This window comes from Peromyscus californicus, unplaced genomic scaffold, assembly GCF_007827085.1.
Source record: "Peromyscus californicus insignis strain IS unplaced genomic scaffold, ASM782708v3 Scaffold_21__1_contigs__length_65335640, whole genome shotgun sequence".
NCBI lineage: Eukaryota > Metazoa > Chordata > Mammalia > Rodentia > Cricetidae > Peromyscus > Peromyscus californicus.
Window position 1 is genome coordinate 23676849 of NW_026294514.1, and position 20251 is coordinate 23697099.

Genomic DNA, 20251 nt, shown 5'->3' on the forward strand with positions numbered 1-20251 from the left:
GAAATCTATTTTAAAAATGTAAGTCCTCAAAAAAAAAATCAGTGGCAATGTCTGGTGTAATTGTGACAGAGTTTATTCAGTCGGTAGAAGAAAGTTTGAAAGTTTGCTTTGACTGCCCAGACATAGATATGAGTTATTCATTTATTCATCCATTTGTTCAAATATTTTGCTAGTATGGAAGCCTCAAACAGTACACATGATCTCGAGCAGTTCTGTCTAAAATAGCTTTTTACAAAGATAGAAACGTCTTTAATTTGAAACCTCTAATGTGATACTCACCAACTACAGGAAGAAATGTTAATTATGGCTAATTAAAATTAAACTAAAAATTCTGTTCCTTGGTTGCCATGGTTACCTTTTTTAATTACTCACAAGTTACATTTTTTTTTAACAATGTAGGACTAGGAGGAAAAGACAGGCTTGCACACCAAAAAGAAAATTAATTTGCTTTCTAAGGTTTGTGACTCTGTTTTATGAGAGCAAGAGGAAGAATATAATATGTTGCCCAGTAGACTTTAAGGAGCTGTATTGAACTAAGCTGTAAACATATTTAATATCTACAGAGACAGGAAATGAACATTCCAGGCAGTCAAGGGAGCAAGCAGAAATGTGTGTGTAAGTGTGTGTGTGTGAGTTTGTATGTATGAATATGTGTGTGTCAGTATGTGAGTGTGTGTGTGTGCGCGTGCGTGCATGTGTGTGTGTGTGTGTGTGTGTGTGTGTGTGTGTGTGTGTGTGTGTATTTCAGGAGCAGCAAGCAGAATAACGTGAGGAAATTGGCTGGTGATAAGCACGAAGGAGACAAGCCAAAGGAAACTCAAGTTTGAATTGCAGAGAAAACAAAGCACTCTCCCATAAGTGCAGTAGTGGAGAGCAGTGTGTGAGCAACGGAACTGTTGGTTTTATGGAATCATATTTCCATGCTGAGGATGAGACGATGTTCAGGGAACTGTTTATCAGCATCCCTAGCCACAGTCCACTACATGCTGCTCACCTCAGTTGGTAAAATCAAAGGTGCCACTAGACATTGCCCAGAGTCTTCTGGGGGAAAACTCTTAATTGGGAAGTTTCACTGTATGAACGGCCAGCAAAGATGCAGGGTTGAAGGCAGGGAACTTGCCTCAGGGTCCTTGTATGAAGTGATGAGGGACTGAGATAAGGGATTCCGTAGAGTGGAAACAATTGAAAATGTAGACTTAGATGTATGTGTTTTAACTAAAATCCTAGGAATAGCTCTCTCCGCCCCACAGCAATCTAGACTTAGTGAAGACTACCATGGTTTCCAGCTAATCTCCAAATATAAGGGTGTTTTTGTTGTTGTTGCTTTTTGGTTTTTTTTGTTGTTGTTTCTTGTTTTGGTGTGTGTGTGTGTGTGTGTGTGTGTGTGTGTGTGTGTGTGTGTGTGTGTGTTTTGAGTCCATTTAACACAGTGTCATTAAGCTTTGGTTGGTTGTTTTCCTTCCTGAGTTCCTGTGTAAGCGAGGACTTCGAGGTACAGGACCACAGGAACATGGGCCTGTTTCCTTTCTTTGCTGTTTTGTTTTTCCTTTCATTACATTTTCCCAGGTACCTTGATCTTCTCCTCCTCTCTGATTGGGATACCCTGTGTGCACACCTACGTATGGTGTGTCTTGTGCCCACAAAGCTGCTAGCTCTTATCTCAAAGGTCATATTCTCACTCTTTCAAACAAATTATTCCTTTTCTACAATCTTCAAAAAATTCTTTATCGTTAATTAACATTAACATACTTTAATATATGATTCTCACCAGAAATATTCAAACTTGATGGAATAGGGATTTACAGCTGTTATGGTCACCACTAAAAACAGTGCCAAACGCCTAAGATGCTGTATATTTATGTGAGGAATGATGGGATAGGTTTTCTACTGGCAGAGAAACATTTCACTCTGCTCAGTCTCTTTGAGACTTAAGACCAGTAAATAAAACCACAGGAAGCCGGGCGGTGGTGGTGCATGCCTTTAATCCCAGCACTCAGGAGGCAGAGCCAGGCAGATCTCTGTGAGTTCGAGGCCAGCCTGGGCTACCAAGTGAGTTCCAGGAAAGGCGCAAAGCTACACAGAGAAACCCTGTCTCAAAAAAACAAAACAAAACAAAACAAAACAAAAAACCCACAGGAAAACAGTGTTCATTTGTACAGGCCTCACAGAATTTGGCATTTGACGTAAACTGCTTGCTCCCTGAAAGTTTTTGCCTTCAGAATTCTCATTCAAATACCCAGATTTATGTTCAAAATTCCTAACAACATTTTCTTATACGTATTAAATTATCATTCCTCCATACATGCTCAAAAAGTCAGGATTTTTGTGCATTGTTACACTCATCATAAATTCACCACATTTTCTGTTGAATAATATGTAATTTCTGGTTTGTGCTCTGATATTATGCCATTTTCACAATAAATGGTGTCATCCTCTCTCTGCTTTTCTCTGATATTTGTTTATGTTCTTAATCCATCTAAAATGTTATCATTTCCAGAAGGCTACCTTTCTCTGATGAACCTAATTGTGGTGCTACTGTCTTAGAAGAAACCATTTCAGATTCCACACTCTTGACTAGGTAGTCAGTTTGTATTCTAAACAACTAGGTACCTAATTCCGGCATTTAATCCCTCTCTTGTCCTTGCCTGACTCTCTCTAAATAAGTGACTGAGATCTCATATCTCTTATGTCTCTTTCCCCTGATCCCAAGTGAGGGGAACAAAGCTGAGAACATACTTGCTGCCATAGGTTCGTTGTCTCCACAGATTTGTAATATCTCTCTGCTTTATACATTTACACCCTAGCTTGCCCAATTTGTTCTTTGTGATTACACACTTGCTGGCATTCTGTTAGCTTCATTATCTATTTCAGTATGTTCTACCTCAACAACAGAACATGCCCTTTAAGTGCTGAAATGGTATTTCAGGAGCTTCACCTCCCCCAAAGTATCTCAGTCGATGTAAAATGTTTTCCATATTAAAAGCTTTAGTGTGGCCATCTAGGTCAGATTATCATGGAGTGAATTCTCAGCCTATGTTTTTACTAAAAAATGGCTTTGGGTAAGTTATATGACACATTTTAACTCTCAATTTTTCCATGTAATCAAGTATATATATGAGTCATAGCTGTATAGGTGAAAGACTGGATGAGATGAAAATCACTTGGAATGCATAGAAAATTATGTGATTGTGTAGTTGTATGTTGTATAGTTTCTAGGTCAACATTTTTTGTTTAGTTTTGTAGCCTCCATACTCACATGAATTATGATATAATATTTATTAATGTCTAACAAATGGCTGAGAAAAAGCATTTCTTTAAAAAAACAGCAGTATTACTTACTCTTTTCAACCATTTACATTTGCTGCTTTAGTCTTGTGTTCCTTGAGGTTCTCAAATTTTACCTTCTCTCTCCATTTTAATTCCATACTAGGTTGCTGTATCTGTGCTGTTGGGTACCGACAGATTTGTATAATGAGCTATTGTTTAATTCTGCCTAGGCCTGTCCTAAGACACATGTTAATGTATCAGTACTAAAAATGTTTGAAATACTAATTTTCCCCCTAATGATCCTAAGCATTTTCTTATGGTTATACCTTAATTCCGAGCCACAGGTCATTACCTCCACACATTGAATGCAGCTGATGTTTCTGTGGTTTAATGTTCCTACCATTTGCTTGATGACCCTGGGCTTCTGTCTGTGTTAGGAGAAGAATCTCAGGGAATGAAAATGAGGTCACCCAACGAGCTTTATACACAAAGTTTGCATTTCAATGTTTGTTTGAAAACATTCATGATGCTGAAAAATGGTAACAAAAGTCTGAATTTTCAAAATGCAAAAGCAGAAATAAAGTTGCAGTGAATCAGTCTGATGCTTAAAGACAAGCATTTCAGTTTGAGTTCCTACCATATTCTTTTCTATGTCTGTATGTGTGCGTGAGTGTGTGTGTGTGTGTGTGTGTGTGTGCGTGCACCATAAAATAAAATACAGATAACTTTATTTGCTGCCTCTCTGAGTGATTGACTTGTCTACATTTTTCTTGCAATAATAATCTTTATAATATCATTATATTAGTTAAAATATTTGACATAGATATCTATTCATGTTATTTTTATTTATGCATGTATATGTGTGTATTTTCTCTTGACAATTATTTTCTTATGTTTTAATATTATAAATAATAAATGTGAGGAAAATCTACATGACAAATATTTATTTGAGATATTGACTCTAAGACATATATATACATATATACTAATATATACTCTAATTAGGGGATATTTTCAATAGTGTTAAGCATTTATAATATATTATTCCATATTAGAATAACCCAGAAATAAAATGAACTAATGTAGATAAACTCTCAATGTCTAAATAAACCAAAGTTTCAAATCATTCCAACTAGGTAATTTTAGGGAATTAGCATTATGCCACTTTTCAAACATTTTCTTCATCTGTACAATGAGATTGTGCCTGATGATGTAACCCTACAAATAATACTGAGCAGATTTGATGGTAATAAAATCTGTCTATCTATCTATCTATCTATCTATCTATCTATCTATCTATCTATCTATCTTCTATCTATTTATTAATGAACCTATAGCAAAGCAATTCTTCCTTCATTCTTCAATATTAATACTACCACTAAAAATCTAATTAATTTGATACCATGTTTTTACTGAAATTTCCAAACCCCTATGAAGTTCATTCAAAGTAGGATGCTCATTGACTCACAAAAATAAACTTCATGTAGGACTAAAGTCAGATGACATTGGAATTATGCTGAAAGCGAAACACAAATACCTCCTTATGGCCTTTATTTTACCTGCCTTTGCCATGCAATACCTGAATATAGTAGTCAGGTTATTTGTGTGCATATAGATTATATATGTCTTGAAGCCTTCTAATCAGAGAGAAAGGAGGTTATCTCTCAATATGAGTTTGGAAACTACAAAACGTATTGTTACCGATGCTCTTTGAGCCAGATGTGCCTAGACATTTACTTTCTGTCCCAGTAAAGGAATGGGTACTGGAAGAATTGGTGTAGGGTATAAAAGACAGTCCTTCTCAAGGGAAATAGCAAACTCAGGGCCACCAGAGAGACTGTCATCTCATAAGCCAAGCCACCTGGATCTCATCCATAGAAATCAGTAATGTTTGAGCTAACTTAATTAGATGACAGCTCTCCTTCCTTATTTTAATTCAGTTCCCACAAGTTTACTTCTCCGAAGTCAACTGTAGTGTAAAAATAGCATTATACTGCAAGGTGGAATTATGATCATTTGAGAAGGAGAAAGAAGAGAGAGCATCCGCTCTCACCCAACTTTTATTAAAGTATGCTGTTCTAATTGTTAGGTTTATTGCTGGTGATTGCATCGTCAGGGTTCTCTAGAAGACCAGGACTGATAAAATGAACATATGTTACACAGGGGGATTTACCAGGCTGGCTTTTGTGATATAGGCTAAGCAGTCCAACAATAGCTGTTTATAGACTCGGAGGCTGAGAAGCTGGTGCCTGCTCAGCCTACCAAGCTGGAGGAGATCCCAAATTAATGTTGAAGACCGGAAAGACTCCCGTAGAGCCACAGGTCATCAGTCCATGTTGGAAGGGCACAGGGTCTAGGTTCGATGTCAGTGGAGAATGGCAGTATCAGCAGTACAACAGGATAGGGCTCACCAACAAGAAGCAGAGGCAGGTGCTGTGTGCTGTATGGTTTTTCATGGCCTTTTCTCCATAGAGACAGCTGCTGCTGGAAGGGCTCTGTGCTGAATAGATTAATGTCAAATTGATACAAGCTAAAATCATCTGAGAGGAGGGAACCTTGTAAGATGACTTGCTAAATGGTCTTAATAATAATAATAATAATAATAATAATAATAATAATAATAATAATAAAACGGAGCCAGATATTAGGATGAAAAACTGAGAGATCAGAGGAATAGGAAAAGCCACAGCTAACCTCACCTCACCGACACAATCTTTCTCCAAAGAGGCCTACTTTCTGTATACCCATGTCTATATGCCTTTCTGTTCTGCCATCTCACTTCCTCTCTCCGCCAAGCTACATCACTTCCTGTCTGTCTGTGCAGACCTCTAGACCTCTATGGTTAGTGCTGGGACGAAAGGCGTGTGCCACCATGCCTGGCTCTGTTCCCAGTGTGGCCTTGAACTCACAGAGATTCAGATGGATCTCTGCCTCCTAAGTGCTAGGATTAAAGACGTGTGCCACCATTGCCTGACTTCAATGCTTACTATAGTGAATGGCTTTTTCCTCTGATCTCCAGATAAGCTTTATTAGAGTGCACATACAAAATATCACCACACCTCAATTAAGAAGATGCTTCCGCCAGTGGTGGCACACGCCTTTAATCCCAGCACTTGAGAGGCAGAGCCAAGTGGATCTCTGTGAGTTCGAGGCCAGCCTGGACTACCAAGTGAGTTCCAGGAAAGGTGCAAAGCTACACAGAGAAACCCTGTCTCGAAAAACCAAAAAAAAAAAAAAGAAGATACTTCCATAAGATCAAGCTATACACAAGCTCATAGGGCATTTTCTAAATTAGTGATTGATGGAGGAGGGATCAACTTTTTCCTGGACTGGTGGTCCTGGGTTCTATAAAAAAAGCAGGCTGAGCAAGCCAGTAAGAAGCACCCTTCCATGGCCTCTGCATCAGCTCCTGCCTCCAGGTTCCTATCATGACTGTTTTTGATGATGAACTGTTACATGGAACTGTGAGTGAAATAAGCACTTTCATCTACAAGCTGATTTTGGTCATGATATTTCATCACAGCAATATTAACCCTAACTAAGACAGGTCCCCTACTCCAGGGGATGATATTTGACCCTCAATTAACTTTACTGGACATGCCTTCTCAGATATTCCAGGAGAATATCTCTTAGTTGGTTCCATATCCGATATAGTTGAGAATCAAGATTCTCAGCAGTGATTGTTGTTAATATTTTACAATGCTTTATTTATAAATGAAAACTTTTTTATCCTAGGTATAGATACACAGGAAACATTCGGATAGTGAAGTTCAATACTCCAAGGCTAAAGGCATCCATTGGCAGATCTTGAAAAGATATTACCTATAGATAGGAACACAAATGCTTATTGCTATGATCTATAAAAAGGAGTTCCAGGGGCTGAAGAGAATGATAAGCAGTTAAGAGTACTTACTACCCTTGCATTAGACTGAGTTCAGGTTCTAGCACCCATATGGCAGTTCACACCTGCCTGTAACTCCAATTTCCGTGATATGATGCTCTCTTCTGGCCTTCAGGTACACTAGACACTCACATAGTGCATATGTACATGCATATAGGTACTCACAAATACAAAGTAACATTAATTGGTTTTACAAAGCTCTTCAGATGCCCCTTAGTCCTTTCTTTTGTCTATGTTTCATTTAAAGAGCAGGTTTTTTATTCCTTTGTTATTACTAGCTCAGTATTTTCTTCTTGATGGTTCCTTCTTTTGTGTATGTATGATGACTTTGTTGTATTTATTATATTTTTACCTTATTGTTAGCCGATTTTATTTTTTGTTTAAAAATTTTATTTAAAAATTCAGTTTTTCTGAAGAGTTTACAATTAGCATCACATCCTTGTAATGTTGGCTGTTGTTTTGTTAGTGTCTGCCATAATTTAGAATGGAACTTCTTGGAACTGGGGGATGGATCAGTCAGCTAATTCTTGCTCTGCAAGCATGAGTATCTGAGTTCTATTCCCAGCGTCATGTAAACTGAAATCACGGCTGCATTTGACTGTAATCTCAGACCGGGGGCAGGGGCAGATTGACAGATCTCCGGGGATTATTGTCCAGCCAGAGTAGCCAGATGGTGAGCCATGGGTTCAGTAAGAAACACTGCTCAAAGCAGAAAGGTGGGCAGTTGCTGAGGAAGACACCCAGCATCAACCTATGGTCTCTGCCCCCAACACACTCCTTCATTGCCCCCATGATTCCTCTTTCATACCCCAATGTTGCTGACTATGACTTTTTTCTCTTTGTAGCTATTTCTTTTTGTCTTCTTTTGACAAAGATTCTAAGTTATCTGTCTATCTCCTGTGGGAAGACCTGCTTTTGATTTTGTTGGCCTGTATTATATTTATTAGCTGAGTTTAATTTTAGGTGTCCATAAATTCCTATCATGATTTAATTGTTTCTTTCTAGAAAATCATGTATGCAATTGAATATCTCATTTATTTTAAATCCATATATATTATACTATACTATACTATACTATACTATATTATATTATATTATATTATATTATATTATATTATATTAAATATATATATGGGCCAGAGAGATGGCTCCTTTTCAGACAGCCTGTGTTTAGTTCCCAGTATCCACACTGGGTGGCTGAGGACCACTTGTAACTCTAGCTCCAGAAGTTCTGATTGACACTTTATTCCAGTGTCTACACACATGTGATACACACATATAAATAAACAATAAAATAATTTTGTCAAAAACATGGAATTTTCATAAATGACTTCAACTTTATTTGATAATTTAATACAAATCCCTCATTTGAATTAACTCTAAACTTGTCGGATATTGTGTATTTTTTCCTTTTACATTCCAAATGTTCCGTTTTGCTAACCTAGTGCAATTTTATATAATTGCAGCATTATAAGAAAATATGGCTTTTGTAACTTTTTTTCATTCTTATAAAATTGTCTGGCCTATATAAATTTTCACAGAATTGCTGGTACTACATATTTAATGAATACCGAATTTTGTTTTAGTTCAGGCTTTTTATTGTTGAGTTTTATATATTCTTACTTTGCCTTTTTTTTCTTTACCTGTCATTTGGGTATATAAATCTGCAATTACTTGGGAAATATTAATTTTAAGGTAGCTTAGTGGTAGAGTGTTTGTCTAGCATATGTAAGGCCATGGTTTCAATCCCCTATAACACACGCACACACACACACACACACACACACACACACACACACACACACACACACACAGAGAGAGAGAGAGAGAGAGAGAGAGAGAGAGAGAGAGAGAGCTTTTTATAAAAAATAGGAATTCTGTTTTCTTGCTGTTCCCTCTTCTGCTCTCCATTTTATTTTCATGTCTTTTCTGTAGAGCTCAGCCCTGTGTTTACTTCCTTTTCCCCAGGTCCTCCAGGCCAGCAGCCCTGCGTTCCCTCAGTATTATAGGGTTCGCATTAATGATGCAATTTGGTGTTGAAACCACAGATTTGATCATCTGGGTTCTGGTCCATATCATGAGATTCTCTGTTCAATGCAGATTCTTTCCATTTATCACTTACAAAGTGTAGTTTCAAACAACTTTGTCCAGCAACTTTTGTCCAAATTTTGTCTCATTTGATTGAGAAATCTTAGAACTCCTCATGGTTTAACAATAAGTTGGCTTTGGTCTCCCACCTGGCACAAAGCTCTTTCCGACTATTTCCCCACCAAAGCCAAATGGCCAGTTAATTCTGAGCCTCAGCTCAAGATCAATGGTATCACCCTTTCTTGGTTTCTGTTTTATATTTCTTTTTCTTGTCATCTTTTTATCAAACTTTTAAACCCTTCCACCTTTAAAATGATATTTTCCCCGATTCTACCTTTGAGATATTGTAAAGCTCATTGGCTAACATGGGTGCCGTAGATGCTAATGCTGATTATTCCTGGGTCTACTGTGTGGCCTTGAGACAACTTAATCTCTTTGTGGCTCAGTTTCTTCATCCACAATTGGAGGGGAGGGGACCACCAGTTACAAATCATTTTGTCCCTTTTTCAGGATGACTTGATGTTTGTATATATGTATGTATGACTACTTATGACCCTATGTAACACACAGTAATTATTTAATTAGTGGAAGTTGTTATTAATTGTATTGTTTGTAAGTAGATTCTATGAACCTGTGAATAGAATTTAGTTTTCCTGGATCACCTTTAGTTATATATTATAAAATATAATGGAAGCTTGGCAATCCATGTGGTTGTGATTTTTATCTGTGATATTATTCATCAGAATACTCTAAGATAATTGGTGATTATGATGCAGCTGTATAATTTTGGATTCCTGTGATCACAAAACATTTATTTAGAACTTCAGAATCTAGACTTTTCTGTGCATTTGAAAAATATTGTTTTAGACCAAATACAATTTAGCATTTACTCAAGGAGTTCTTTTCAAGTTCAAGAAGATTCTACCATGATCATGTTTCATGATCAATCAAAAACATATAATCCTAACTTGCAATACAAGCACTTTCCCATATAAAATGGTTGTCTATAAATAACTCTCCTTAACCTATCTGCAGTTCAGCCCTTCTACCCAAATTTTAGGTTAATGTCTTGGTTTATAAAACCTGTGCTAAAAATTACACAGACACATGATATAGTTATATATACTTAGGGGGTATTATTGCTTTATGAAACAGTCTTACATTCACTGAAATTGTAAATGACTCCATTAGCATTCCAGATTTTTTCATTTTCTTTCTCATTTCTTACATTATACAAATGTGCTGTATTGTGAGAGAGAGCGGGCCAGGAAGCCATCTCTCTGCAGCTATCGACATCAACTTGGCATTAAAGAAGCCTCTGGCAGTCTGGTGACTACACACAGTGCAGGGTATATTTCTTCTACATTAGAATATTGCTACAAGTTCTACTTATTCTTATTCATAAACAAATTTTATCATATCTTCTTTAACTTATAAGTTCAGATGTAATATTAAAAGTGCCCAAAATATCAATCTTTTTGTCATTGTCATTGTTGATACATATTTTTAAATTTCCTCCAGTATATCATCATCATAAAATAGTTTGGCCTTATGGTCCAGGCCTTACACTAACTAAAAATTAACTTCCTGTATGTATAGCATTTCTCAGTATAGGCTCTTGATTTAGAGGTAGTCAACAACGGTGACTATTCATTTTCTACTTTGCATTTAAGCCATTTGGATAAATTCTTCTTATATTATTTAAATAATTTGAATCTTTCTTAAGATTTTTTTGATTTATTATATTGTTTTTATTGAATTTATTTATTTATTTTACGTCCTTGTCACCGTTTCCCCTCCCTCCTCTCCTCCCAGGCCCTTCCCCCCAATCCCCTCTCTGTTCCCAACCCCTAATACACTCCTCCCCCATTTCTGTTAGGAGTCCCTTAAGAGGACCAAACTACATAATTTTAACACATGTACAGAGAGCCCAGGGCAGTCCCATGCAGGCTCCCTGGTTGTTGCTTCAGTCTCTGTTTGTATGAGTGTGGGCTCATGTGTGCCACAGTGTGTGTGTGTGTGTGTGTGTGTGTGTGTGTGTGTGTGTGTGTGTGTGTGTGTAGATCAGAGGACAACTTTTGGGAGTCAATTTTCTCCTTATACCATGGCAACTCAGGTCATCAGGCTTGCATTGCAAGTGCTTTCTACCTGCTAGTCTATTTTACCAGATCCCTTAAGGCTGACGATAAAATTCATTTGGATAGCCATTAGCTTCTTAGCATTTCTATAATTTAAAAGCATCCTTTAAATCACGTACAGTCAACCCTGATAACTCTATACTCCCTTCATTCTCATTTGTTCCGTTATTTAATTAAAGGTCAAGTGCTAGCATGTAACAGGAACTAAGCCAGGCCCTGCGCATTATAGACACAGCCCAATGCAGAACTGAACTTCTTTATGAACTCTGTATTTGATCATTCATTTCTGGACCCCAGATCCTGTTATCAGTGGTTTAACAGGACCTAACCTAGGATTACAGTTTAGAGACATTGCCAGCATTAGTGAGTTCTCATTCTTTTTAAGACTGTTACACAATCTCATCCACCTTCAGAGAACATTTTCTTTGAAATCTTGCTTAGTTTAGGCTAACTACCTAATGACTGCCACTATCTTTTGCCTCTACCTGTTGTAAGTTTTAGATGGCCCCCCTCACCTTTCCCCCAGTCCACCCCCCATTCCCACCTCCTCCAGGGCAAAGCCTCCCCCGCGGACTGAGATCAACCTGGTAGACTCAGTCCAGGTAGGTCCAGTCCCCTCCTCCCAGGCCGAGCCAAGCGATCCTGCATAGGCCCCAGGTTTCAAACAGCCAACTCACGCAATGAGCACAGGACCCGGTCCCACTGCCTGGATGCCTCCCAAACAGATCAAGCCAATCAACTGTCTCACCCATTCAGAGGGCCTGATCCAGATGGTGACCCCTCAACCATTGGTTCATAGTTCATGTGTTTCCATTTGTTTGGCTATTTGTCCCTGTGACCATGGTAAATGAAGACCACATGAGAATAGGAAGAAGCAAAGTACTAGAGAGGCCCACAGAAATCCACAAAGATACCCCCACAACAGACTGCTGGCAATGGTCGAGATACAGCCCGAACTGACCTACTCTGATGGGTGATGGGATGGCCAAACACCCTAATTGTCGTGCTAGAAACCCCATCCAACTACTGAGGTATCTGGATGCAGAGATCCATGGCTAGGCCCCGGGTGGATCTCTGAGAGTCCAATTAGCGAGAAAGAGGAGGGTTTATATGAGCGAGAATTGTTGAGACCAAGGTTGGATAAAGCACAGGGACAAATAGTTTTTAATAACACTTTCATCATCTACATTGCATGTTTCTGACTCAAAACCATGAGTACTAAAATTAATATGAACCTTAAGACTGTTAAGACTGGACTTGGACTAAACTAAAGTATTAAAATCAACTCTATGATGGTACTATCCATCTTCTAATTTAATGGATACTTTCTGGGGCTCCATTATGCTACAAAACACCATGACAGACTCTACATGTGCTCCACATGTTTGGTATAACTAAGTAGTTGTTAATTATTATCATGCACTTATTAAATCTAAAAATCAACTTCTATCTCTTAATAAGTTGCTATGTTTATTTCAACATAATGCATCCTTAGTCATAGCTTCTAAGTTCCTAAGGCAAAGAAAAACATGCTTAAATTATGGTCATTGCTCAAAAGTTTGTCAGTATTACTATGCATTAATTTTGTTGAATCATGTAGCACTTACCTTGTTTATTAAAAACATTATACATTTTAAATCATTTTAATATATTTAAACTATGAAACATTGATCATTTGACAGCAACATCATTAGGTATTAAACATAAAAACATTTTGATATTTATTTTCACCCAATATAAATGAGGAGGCTAGTTTTTTTAATTTTTAGTATATTTCCTCATATTTTAATACTCATTGTGATAAGGTATATTTTAATCCTCTTTAATTTCAAGTCTCCAGACAATGTCCAAGTCAATAAAAGTGTCTGTTGTGAGAGGTGCACCCAAATTAAATTCTGATTAAAACTTATCTACTATGTTCCCTAGGTTGAACAAAGATCCCATTTGTGATGTCTGAAGATGACTGAAAATCTTTATATTTGGGAAGAACTTTTTCTAATTTGTAACATTAATATTCCCTGCTAAGACCTGTGAACCGATCTTTCATTTTTCTGGAATGAAACTCACTGATTCCTCACAATTCTTGCAAAAATGTGTTTACATACTTGAGAACATTGCAAATTTTCTCTGCTTCTTTTAAGTCATTAAAGATTGAGCATCTCATTTGTTAGATTGGGGACACAGATTTCATATTGCTTTGCCAGTGACAACAGTTACAGAATTTTAAAACAAATGGCATCCCTTGCACGGCTGGTGTGTTTAAGAAAAATGAAAAGATTCCCTTGAACTCATATCCAGGTTGTTCAATTTTTACAGGAAGGATACACAGTAAATAGGAAAAGGGAAGCTATGACCTTGATTAAAATAACAAAGAAAATTGTTATTTTAGTAAGAAAGTTAATGCCTTTAACATTTTTAAAAATTAAGAAAGAAAGGAAAAGAAAGGTTGTGATTTGGCGGTTAAAAATCAAGCTTGGTTTTAGAGGGAATCTGTGAGACAAATTGAAAAGTCTACTGAGTATGAACAGTGATGCAGTTCTGATGTGGCCAATTCATTGCATTTATGAATGAGCACAGAAACTGAATGCAGAAACATCGAGGATGAATGTAGAGGGAGAGCAGGAGCCCCTCTTGCCCTTTACCCCACCCCCCATTACCGATGTGGCGTGGTCCTCAAAAATTGACATATTTTTTCTGAGAGGCCAATGTCTATACAGGAAGTCTAGACTCCTGATGGATAACCTCAGGCTTATTACTATTCTGGAAAAGCCCCTTCCCTTTTTCCATTACATTTGATGTATCTGCTCTTCTGTTTTCCCTCTGCTGTATCCAAACAAACACCTTCCTCCTTGCTCTCATACAACAGCTATTAATTGTAATTGTTTTCTGCTCTATAAAATGTTTGTTTTTAGCAGTTTCCCTGCAATAGCATAAGCAGTATCAAACAAATACAATATGTTAACAAAACAGCCCAAACAACTCTACTGAGAAGTTTGTCTAACCCTGACCATTGCATCCATTTAGATTTCTAATTCTTTTTGTTTGTTTGTTTGTTTGTTTTTTGAGACAGAGTTTCTCTATGTAGCTTTGGAATGTCTCCTGGAACTCACTCAGTAGACCAGGCTGACCTTGAACTCACAGAGATTCATTTGCTTCTGCCTCCCAAGTACTGTGATTAATGGCATGCACTACCACTGCCTGGCTTTATCTTCCTAAATTCATTTGTGGCATTAACTAGCAGTACTAATTAGTTAGAAGCATATTACAGGAAATGCACATATGAAGTATTTTTTCCCATTCTAGTTCTATGTGTCACATAACATCATACACATATAACTTGTGTAATAAAACAAAATATAAGTGTTTATATTTTTTACATCTTTTCACAGAACTAAAATTTCAGTAGTTCCTTAAAAATTGATCTTCATAATTTTCATTTAAGATTTTACATCTTAAGAGCATTGTTAGATATAATTTTATATCCCAGATGAAGACACAGTGAATTCTTTTTAGGTTAGAGAAATATGTTTTTTGTGGCATTGATAAAACTATAACAGAAATCTCATGTTTATGTTTTTATTATAGGTTCCTATATACATATATTTATATATATATATACATATATATTTCTTTTATTATGTGTTTTAAAGGGCCACATAATAGCATCCTGTGATGCCCGTGGAGTTACAAAGCTGTGGGACTTCCGGAAGCTCATTCCAATTGTGTCCATTGATGTAGGTCCAAGTCCCGGTAATGAGGTGAACTTTGACTCAACAGGTAGGGTCCCTTTGTTTCACTCTTGTCACCGAACTAACATAATGTTTTGCTTTTTTGAAATGCTTTTTTTATTCCCTTAAAGCTTTTGGTAATATTTTATTTGTAGTTTTCTATTTTGAATATACCAGCTGTGGTATTTGTAGTTTATCAGTATCATGAATTTTATTACAAAAGAATTATATTGATCACAGAAGGAAATAAGTAACAAAGAAGAGAAGTGATACTAGCGTAGACACACACAAGTTTGCTGACAGCATCATGTGTACCCTTATAGCCCACATCCCATAGAATCCTTCCCAAGGTAAGCTAAATGGGCTTCCTGAAACACAGGGAACTGAGTGGAGAAGAACCAAAATTGTATCAAGATGAACTTGAAACATTTTAATGGGATAGCTTAATTATAAAAAGTTAGGCTGGGTGGTGGTGGCGCATGCCTTTAATCCCAGCACTTGGGAGGAAGAGCCATGCAGATCTCTGTGAGTTTGAGGCTAGCCTGGTCTACAGAGCTAGTCCACGACAGGCTCCAAAGCAACAGAGAAACCCTGTCTCAAAAAAAAAAAGTTAATAAATTTCTCAGAAATGTTCTAAAATTTATATATACGTTCATCTATTATTGTAATTAAGGGTTTGTGATCTATAAAATTACTTGTTTGTAGCATTTTTCCTGAAATAGTGTACAAATTATCAAGCAGATAAAATATTTTATCCCTACTGATGATAGAGTGGAATCTGCTGTTAAGCAAAGTAATTCCAATCATCCACTTAGAAGATTAAAGTACTTCTGTGTCTTCATATTTAATGTTAGCTTCTGTTAGATGAGAAGTGGACAGTAGATCTTCCCTTTGATAGTGTGATTCATATTTAAGATTTTGAACTTTTGGGAATTCCTCAAAATCTTTGCATTATTTGTAATAGATTAAAATTTTGATATGACAGGGTTTCCATTGTTAGGGAAGAAATAAATATGTAAGAAGAAAAGATAATACTTTATTTAAAAACGTAGTCAATATTAATTCTTTGCTCCAGAATCATAAGTATACCAAGAGTAATTCTGGAACCACAAGAGAATTGCTGTGTGTTTCTTGAAGGCGGTTTGATGTTATTACCATTAAACACCTGAAAATGAAAATGATAAGTTATTTTCTTAAACGGTATCTTGTATTTTCTTTGCATATGAACATGTGAATGATATTAGAAACAAGAGCTTTGGGTTGCTGGATGTGTTGGCACACACACACATGCTTAGGTGGTAGAAGTAGTAGAGTCCTGATGTAAGTAAAAGTTTTAAAAAGAAAAGGAAGATTTTTAGTAATATTCATGATGTTATGACACTTGAGGTCTACCAGATTTCAAAGAGAAAGCACTGTGAAGAATAAAAGATTTCAACTACCAGTATTTCACTTCATAATGTTTTGTGTAAGAAATTAATACTTCAATGTTCTGTCATGTAAATGTGCACTGGCGTCAGATCTCCATGGGAGTTTCTCCTGAGGTGTCACAAACCAGTCACTTCCCTAAACCTATTTTAAGTATCTTAAGCAGGCATTCAACTAGTCACGTCTTTCAGTTTTGAACTTTGAATGGTAAAACCTAAGGCTGTACACTCTAATAATAAGAATTAAAGACTTTAACAAGAATATTGCATAATTAAAAGTAGCTCTGTATTTTATTGTCATTATTAGATGTGTTGCTGCTGACTTTTTATTGACCTTTGTTTTCCAGTTGGAAAGTTCTTTGCACAGCTAGATAAACATGATTTTTAAGAATATCAGCATATATCTTCTGCTGCACAAGTCAATATATTAGAGTCTAGGTACTGAAAAAAAAATCTCTTTTTTTCTCCATGACTGCCAAGCTCATGGTCATACACCAATGTTAAGAAAAGTATTGAGAATCAATGGTAGAACGATGAGAAAAATAAAAGACAGAGACTGCAACCCAGAGACCCTGTTATCAGGTCAAGGAAATGTAATTTCAGTCCGATCTTCCCATCCCTTTGGCCATTTCTTCAAGAAACATATTGTCATTAATTTAAATTTAATGTGCTTGAGAAATTGCTGTCATAAGGCTTTTCTCATTGAATAGTGAGAAACCTGTGCTTTTCTACAGACTTGCTCACTGACCCTATTTAAAAAGTTTAAAATAAACCAAAAGTTAGATGAATTAGGAAGAGTCCAAGATCGAATCAGAACATGAGTAGAAAGATAGAAAATCAGGAAGTATAGTACTGGGAATTTTGTTGTGTCAAGACATAAAGAGTGCAGATCTGGAGCTGGCCAAAATAGCAATAAGGATAAGTAACTCCTACATATTTGCTACTTGCTACTTATTAGGGATAAAATATTCAGTAAAGAAATGTAGCAGAACTACATTATGAAAATATCTGAAATATAATGATAAAAATCAAGTTTGATTTAATAAAGTCAAAATATGTATTCATCTGAACGTGACTAATTTCTGTGTATTCATAGGGCAAGCTAATGCAAGCTTGATGATATAATGACTCCAAAGGAGTAAGAGAATATTGATCTTGCTAGAAATAAAATATATTTATTGAGAGCACATGTTTAGTTGTGCCAAGCCATGTTTCCTGGTCAAAATTTGTGACAGTATTAAGTTGCACAGTTATATACAACCAAAGTGTTATTCATCACAACTTTACTAATGAATCTCTGTAAGAGGCAGATCTCTGTCCAAATGCCACCATGATGCTCTGGGTCTAAGGGAAAGTCATCATCAACAAACATGCACTGCCACCTTGGTATTAAGTAGTACAGGTGAATGTTTAGGTAGCATCTTGGCTAAGGTGGTTCAAACAAGAAATGTGTTAATGTTTCATATTCTAAGTGATCATCGTATGTCCGGATCAGTTTCATTGAAGGACATCTGGAGAAATGTTCTGTTCTACTGTCTATCAACTCTGAGTTATTTTTGTAAATACTAGATTCTTAGTGACTGAAAATCTAACACAGTGTAAGAAACATAATTGAAGATCATAACACAACTGAAAGCATTATCTGTACTGTTCATTTCAAATTTCATGAATATATAAAGCACATAATTGTAAGTTTTAGGCAAAAAATTTCATTTTAGATTTACAAATGTGTGTTCTAAGAAATGGCTTTTATCTGTTTTGAGATTGATGCACTAACTAGTACATCATTTGTAACATGTAGCATTGATAGAGAAGTTCATATCCCAGAAGTATAGGTACAGAATACATACCATAATTCAGACTCTTAGATTCAACAATGTCTTCAGCATCATTTAGACCTTAGACAAATTATTTAATCTCCCTGGAATAACATTCCTCATGGAAATAATAGAGTAGATAATTATCTTAGTGTTTAATGAGGATTCAAAGGAATAATAGTGTCTTACAATAAGGAAATCTGAGTTCAGTCTTCCACCTTGCTTCTTAATGCTGGAGGGGATCTCAGAGATCATTCTATTCACTTTAGAAATAAGAAAAGTAATTTGATCTGTCTGTGTGTAAGTACGATGTCCAAGAATGTGTGCTAGTCGATGGATTAAAAAAAATGCAAGGCTAAACCCTTATTCTTATAGGATATTAAGAGTATGTTGAAATGGTTAACTAAGAATGATTTTATGTTTATGAAATGTACATATATATTTAAACATTTGAGCATGTATAAATCATTGTGTGTGACTTTGCTTCTCCACTGCCGCATCAGCCACTCGCACATTTGAAAGAAGAACGGTGTGGCATAGCATTATTTACATAATGTTTTATTTACAAGTACATCGCCTGTGACAAATACAGATTATCTGTGTTTATAGATGTATCCATATATTAGTATAAACGTATAACACTGTATTTGTGAGAGGATAAATGTTCCTTTCTCATTAAGCAAAGAGCCTCCCAGGAGTGTAAAACAGCAAGTTTTTGTGAATATTCACTATCTAAACAATATCTCTCACTTGGCATATTTAAAATGTTGAATATTTTTTCATTCAAAACTGTTTCAGAAAATGTTAAATGCAATTGCATGGTGAAAGTAATAAAAGTGAACTGCAAGGATTTATACATATCCCTTTCGACATCTCTTATTTCATTGTGCTTATACACTTCAGCAATATTTTTTGCTCCTTTGTAAAAGGTAATTCCAGCACATTTGTAAAGAAGTCACATCTCTAGAAAATGCAGAGGCAGAAATTTGAGCCAGATGGAGGCTATCCCGTCGAAAGCCTGTCGGTGTCTGATCATTCAAATGGGCAAAGTGCCCCAGCCTTTGGAGATAATCCCATATAGTCCCCATGAGCAGAACCATGGCAGAAGCACTAACACGGGAGCAGCCCTCCCCACCAAAATTCTTGAACAAGATGAAAAATAACAGATTGATTTCACCTTAATTTTTCAAAACAAAACATCCCCCAAATCTTTGTCTCAAATTGATCAGTGTTGGTTAATAAGGCTACAGTACATTGCTGGGCCAGTTTCCGGTTGGGCAGAAGTGGCGCACACCTTTAATCCCAGCACTTGGGAGGCAGAGGCAGGTGGATCTGTGAGTTCAAGTCCAGCCTGTTCTACAGGGCTAAACAGAAAAAACAAAACAAAACAAAAATCCTGTTGAAGGAAAGAAAGAAAGAGCAGACAGACAGAAGGAAGAAAGGAAAGAAGGAAGAAAGGAAGGAAGGAGAAAGAGAGGCAGAGAGAGAGAGAAAGAAAAGGAAGCAAGGGGAGAGAGAGAGAGAGAGAGAGAGAGAGAGAGAGAGAGAGAGAGAGAGAGAGAGAGAGAGAGAGAGAGAGAGAGAGACTAAGTTTCTGTTTTACTCCTCTGATGGAGCAGCGAAGGGCATTAGAACACACTGAAGAAAAATCCTGGTTTGGAGGTTGGTTTTGCTTGTTTGTTTGTTTGTTTTCCTTTAATACTTAATTGTTGAAAGATTTGGGAAGAATGTTTAAACATTTTTGAACTTCATTTCCCTTGCTTATGAGATGTCAGAAACCTGTAGGGTCTTCCACTCCAGCCATGAGTGGGTGCCAGGGACTGTAGGGTAATCCACTCCAGCCTGGAGTGGGTACCAGGGACTGTAGTAGGATCTTCCACTCCAGCCA

General features: G+C 36.6%; 1 protein-coding gene across 5 annotated transcripts in view; it reads left to right on the plus strand.

Moving 5' to 3' along the window:
• Positions 1–20251, plus strand: part of Spag16 (sperm associated antigen 16) — an 830413-nt gene that overhangs the window by 600978 nt on the left and 209184 nt on the right. For 4 of the 5 annotated variants that reach the window (XM_052749769.1, XM_052749770.1, XM_052749771.1 and 1 more), the window contains one exon: positions 15045–15171. The exons of the other annotated variant lie outside the window; for it this stretch is intronic. In XM_052749769.1, the coding sequence (XP_052605729.1) occupies positions 15045–15171 (127 nt within the window). The remainder of the gene's footprint in view (positions 1–15044; positions 15172–20251) is intronic. 5 annotated transcript variants of the gene reach the window in all.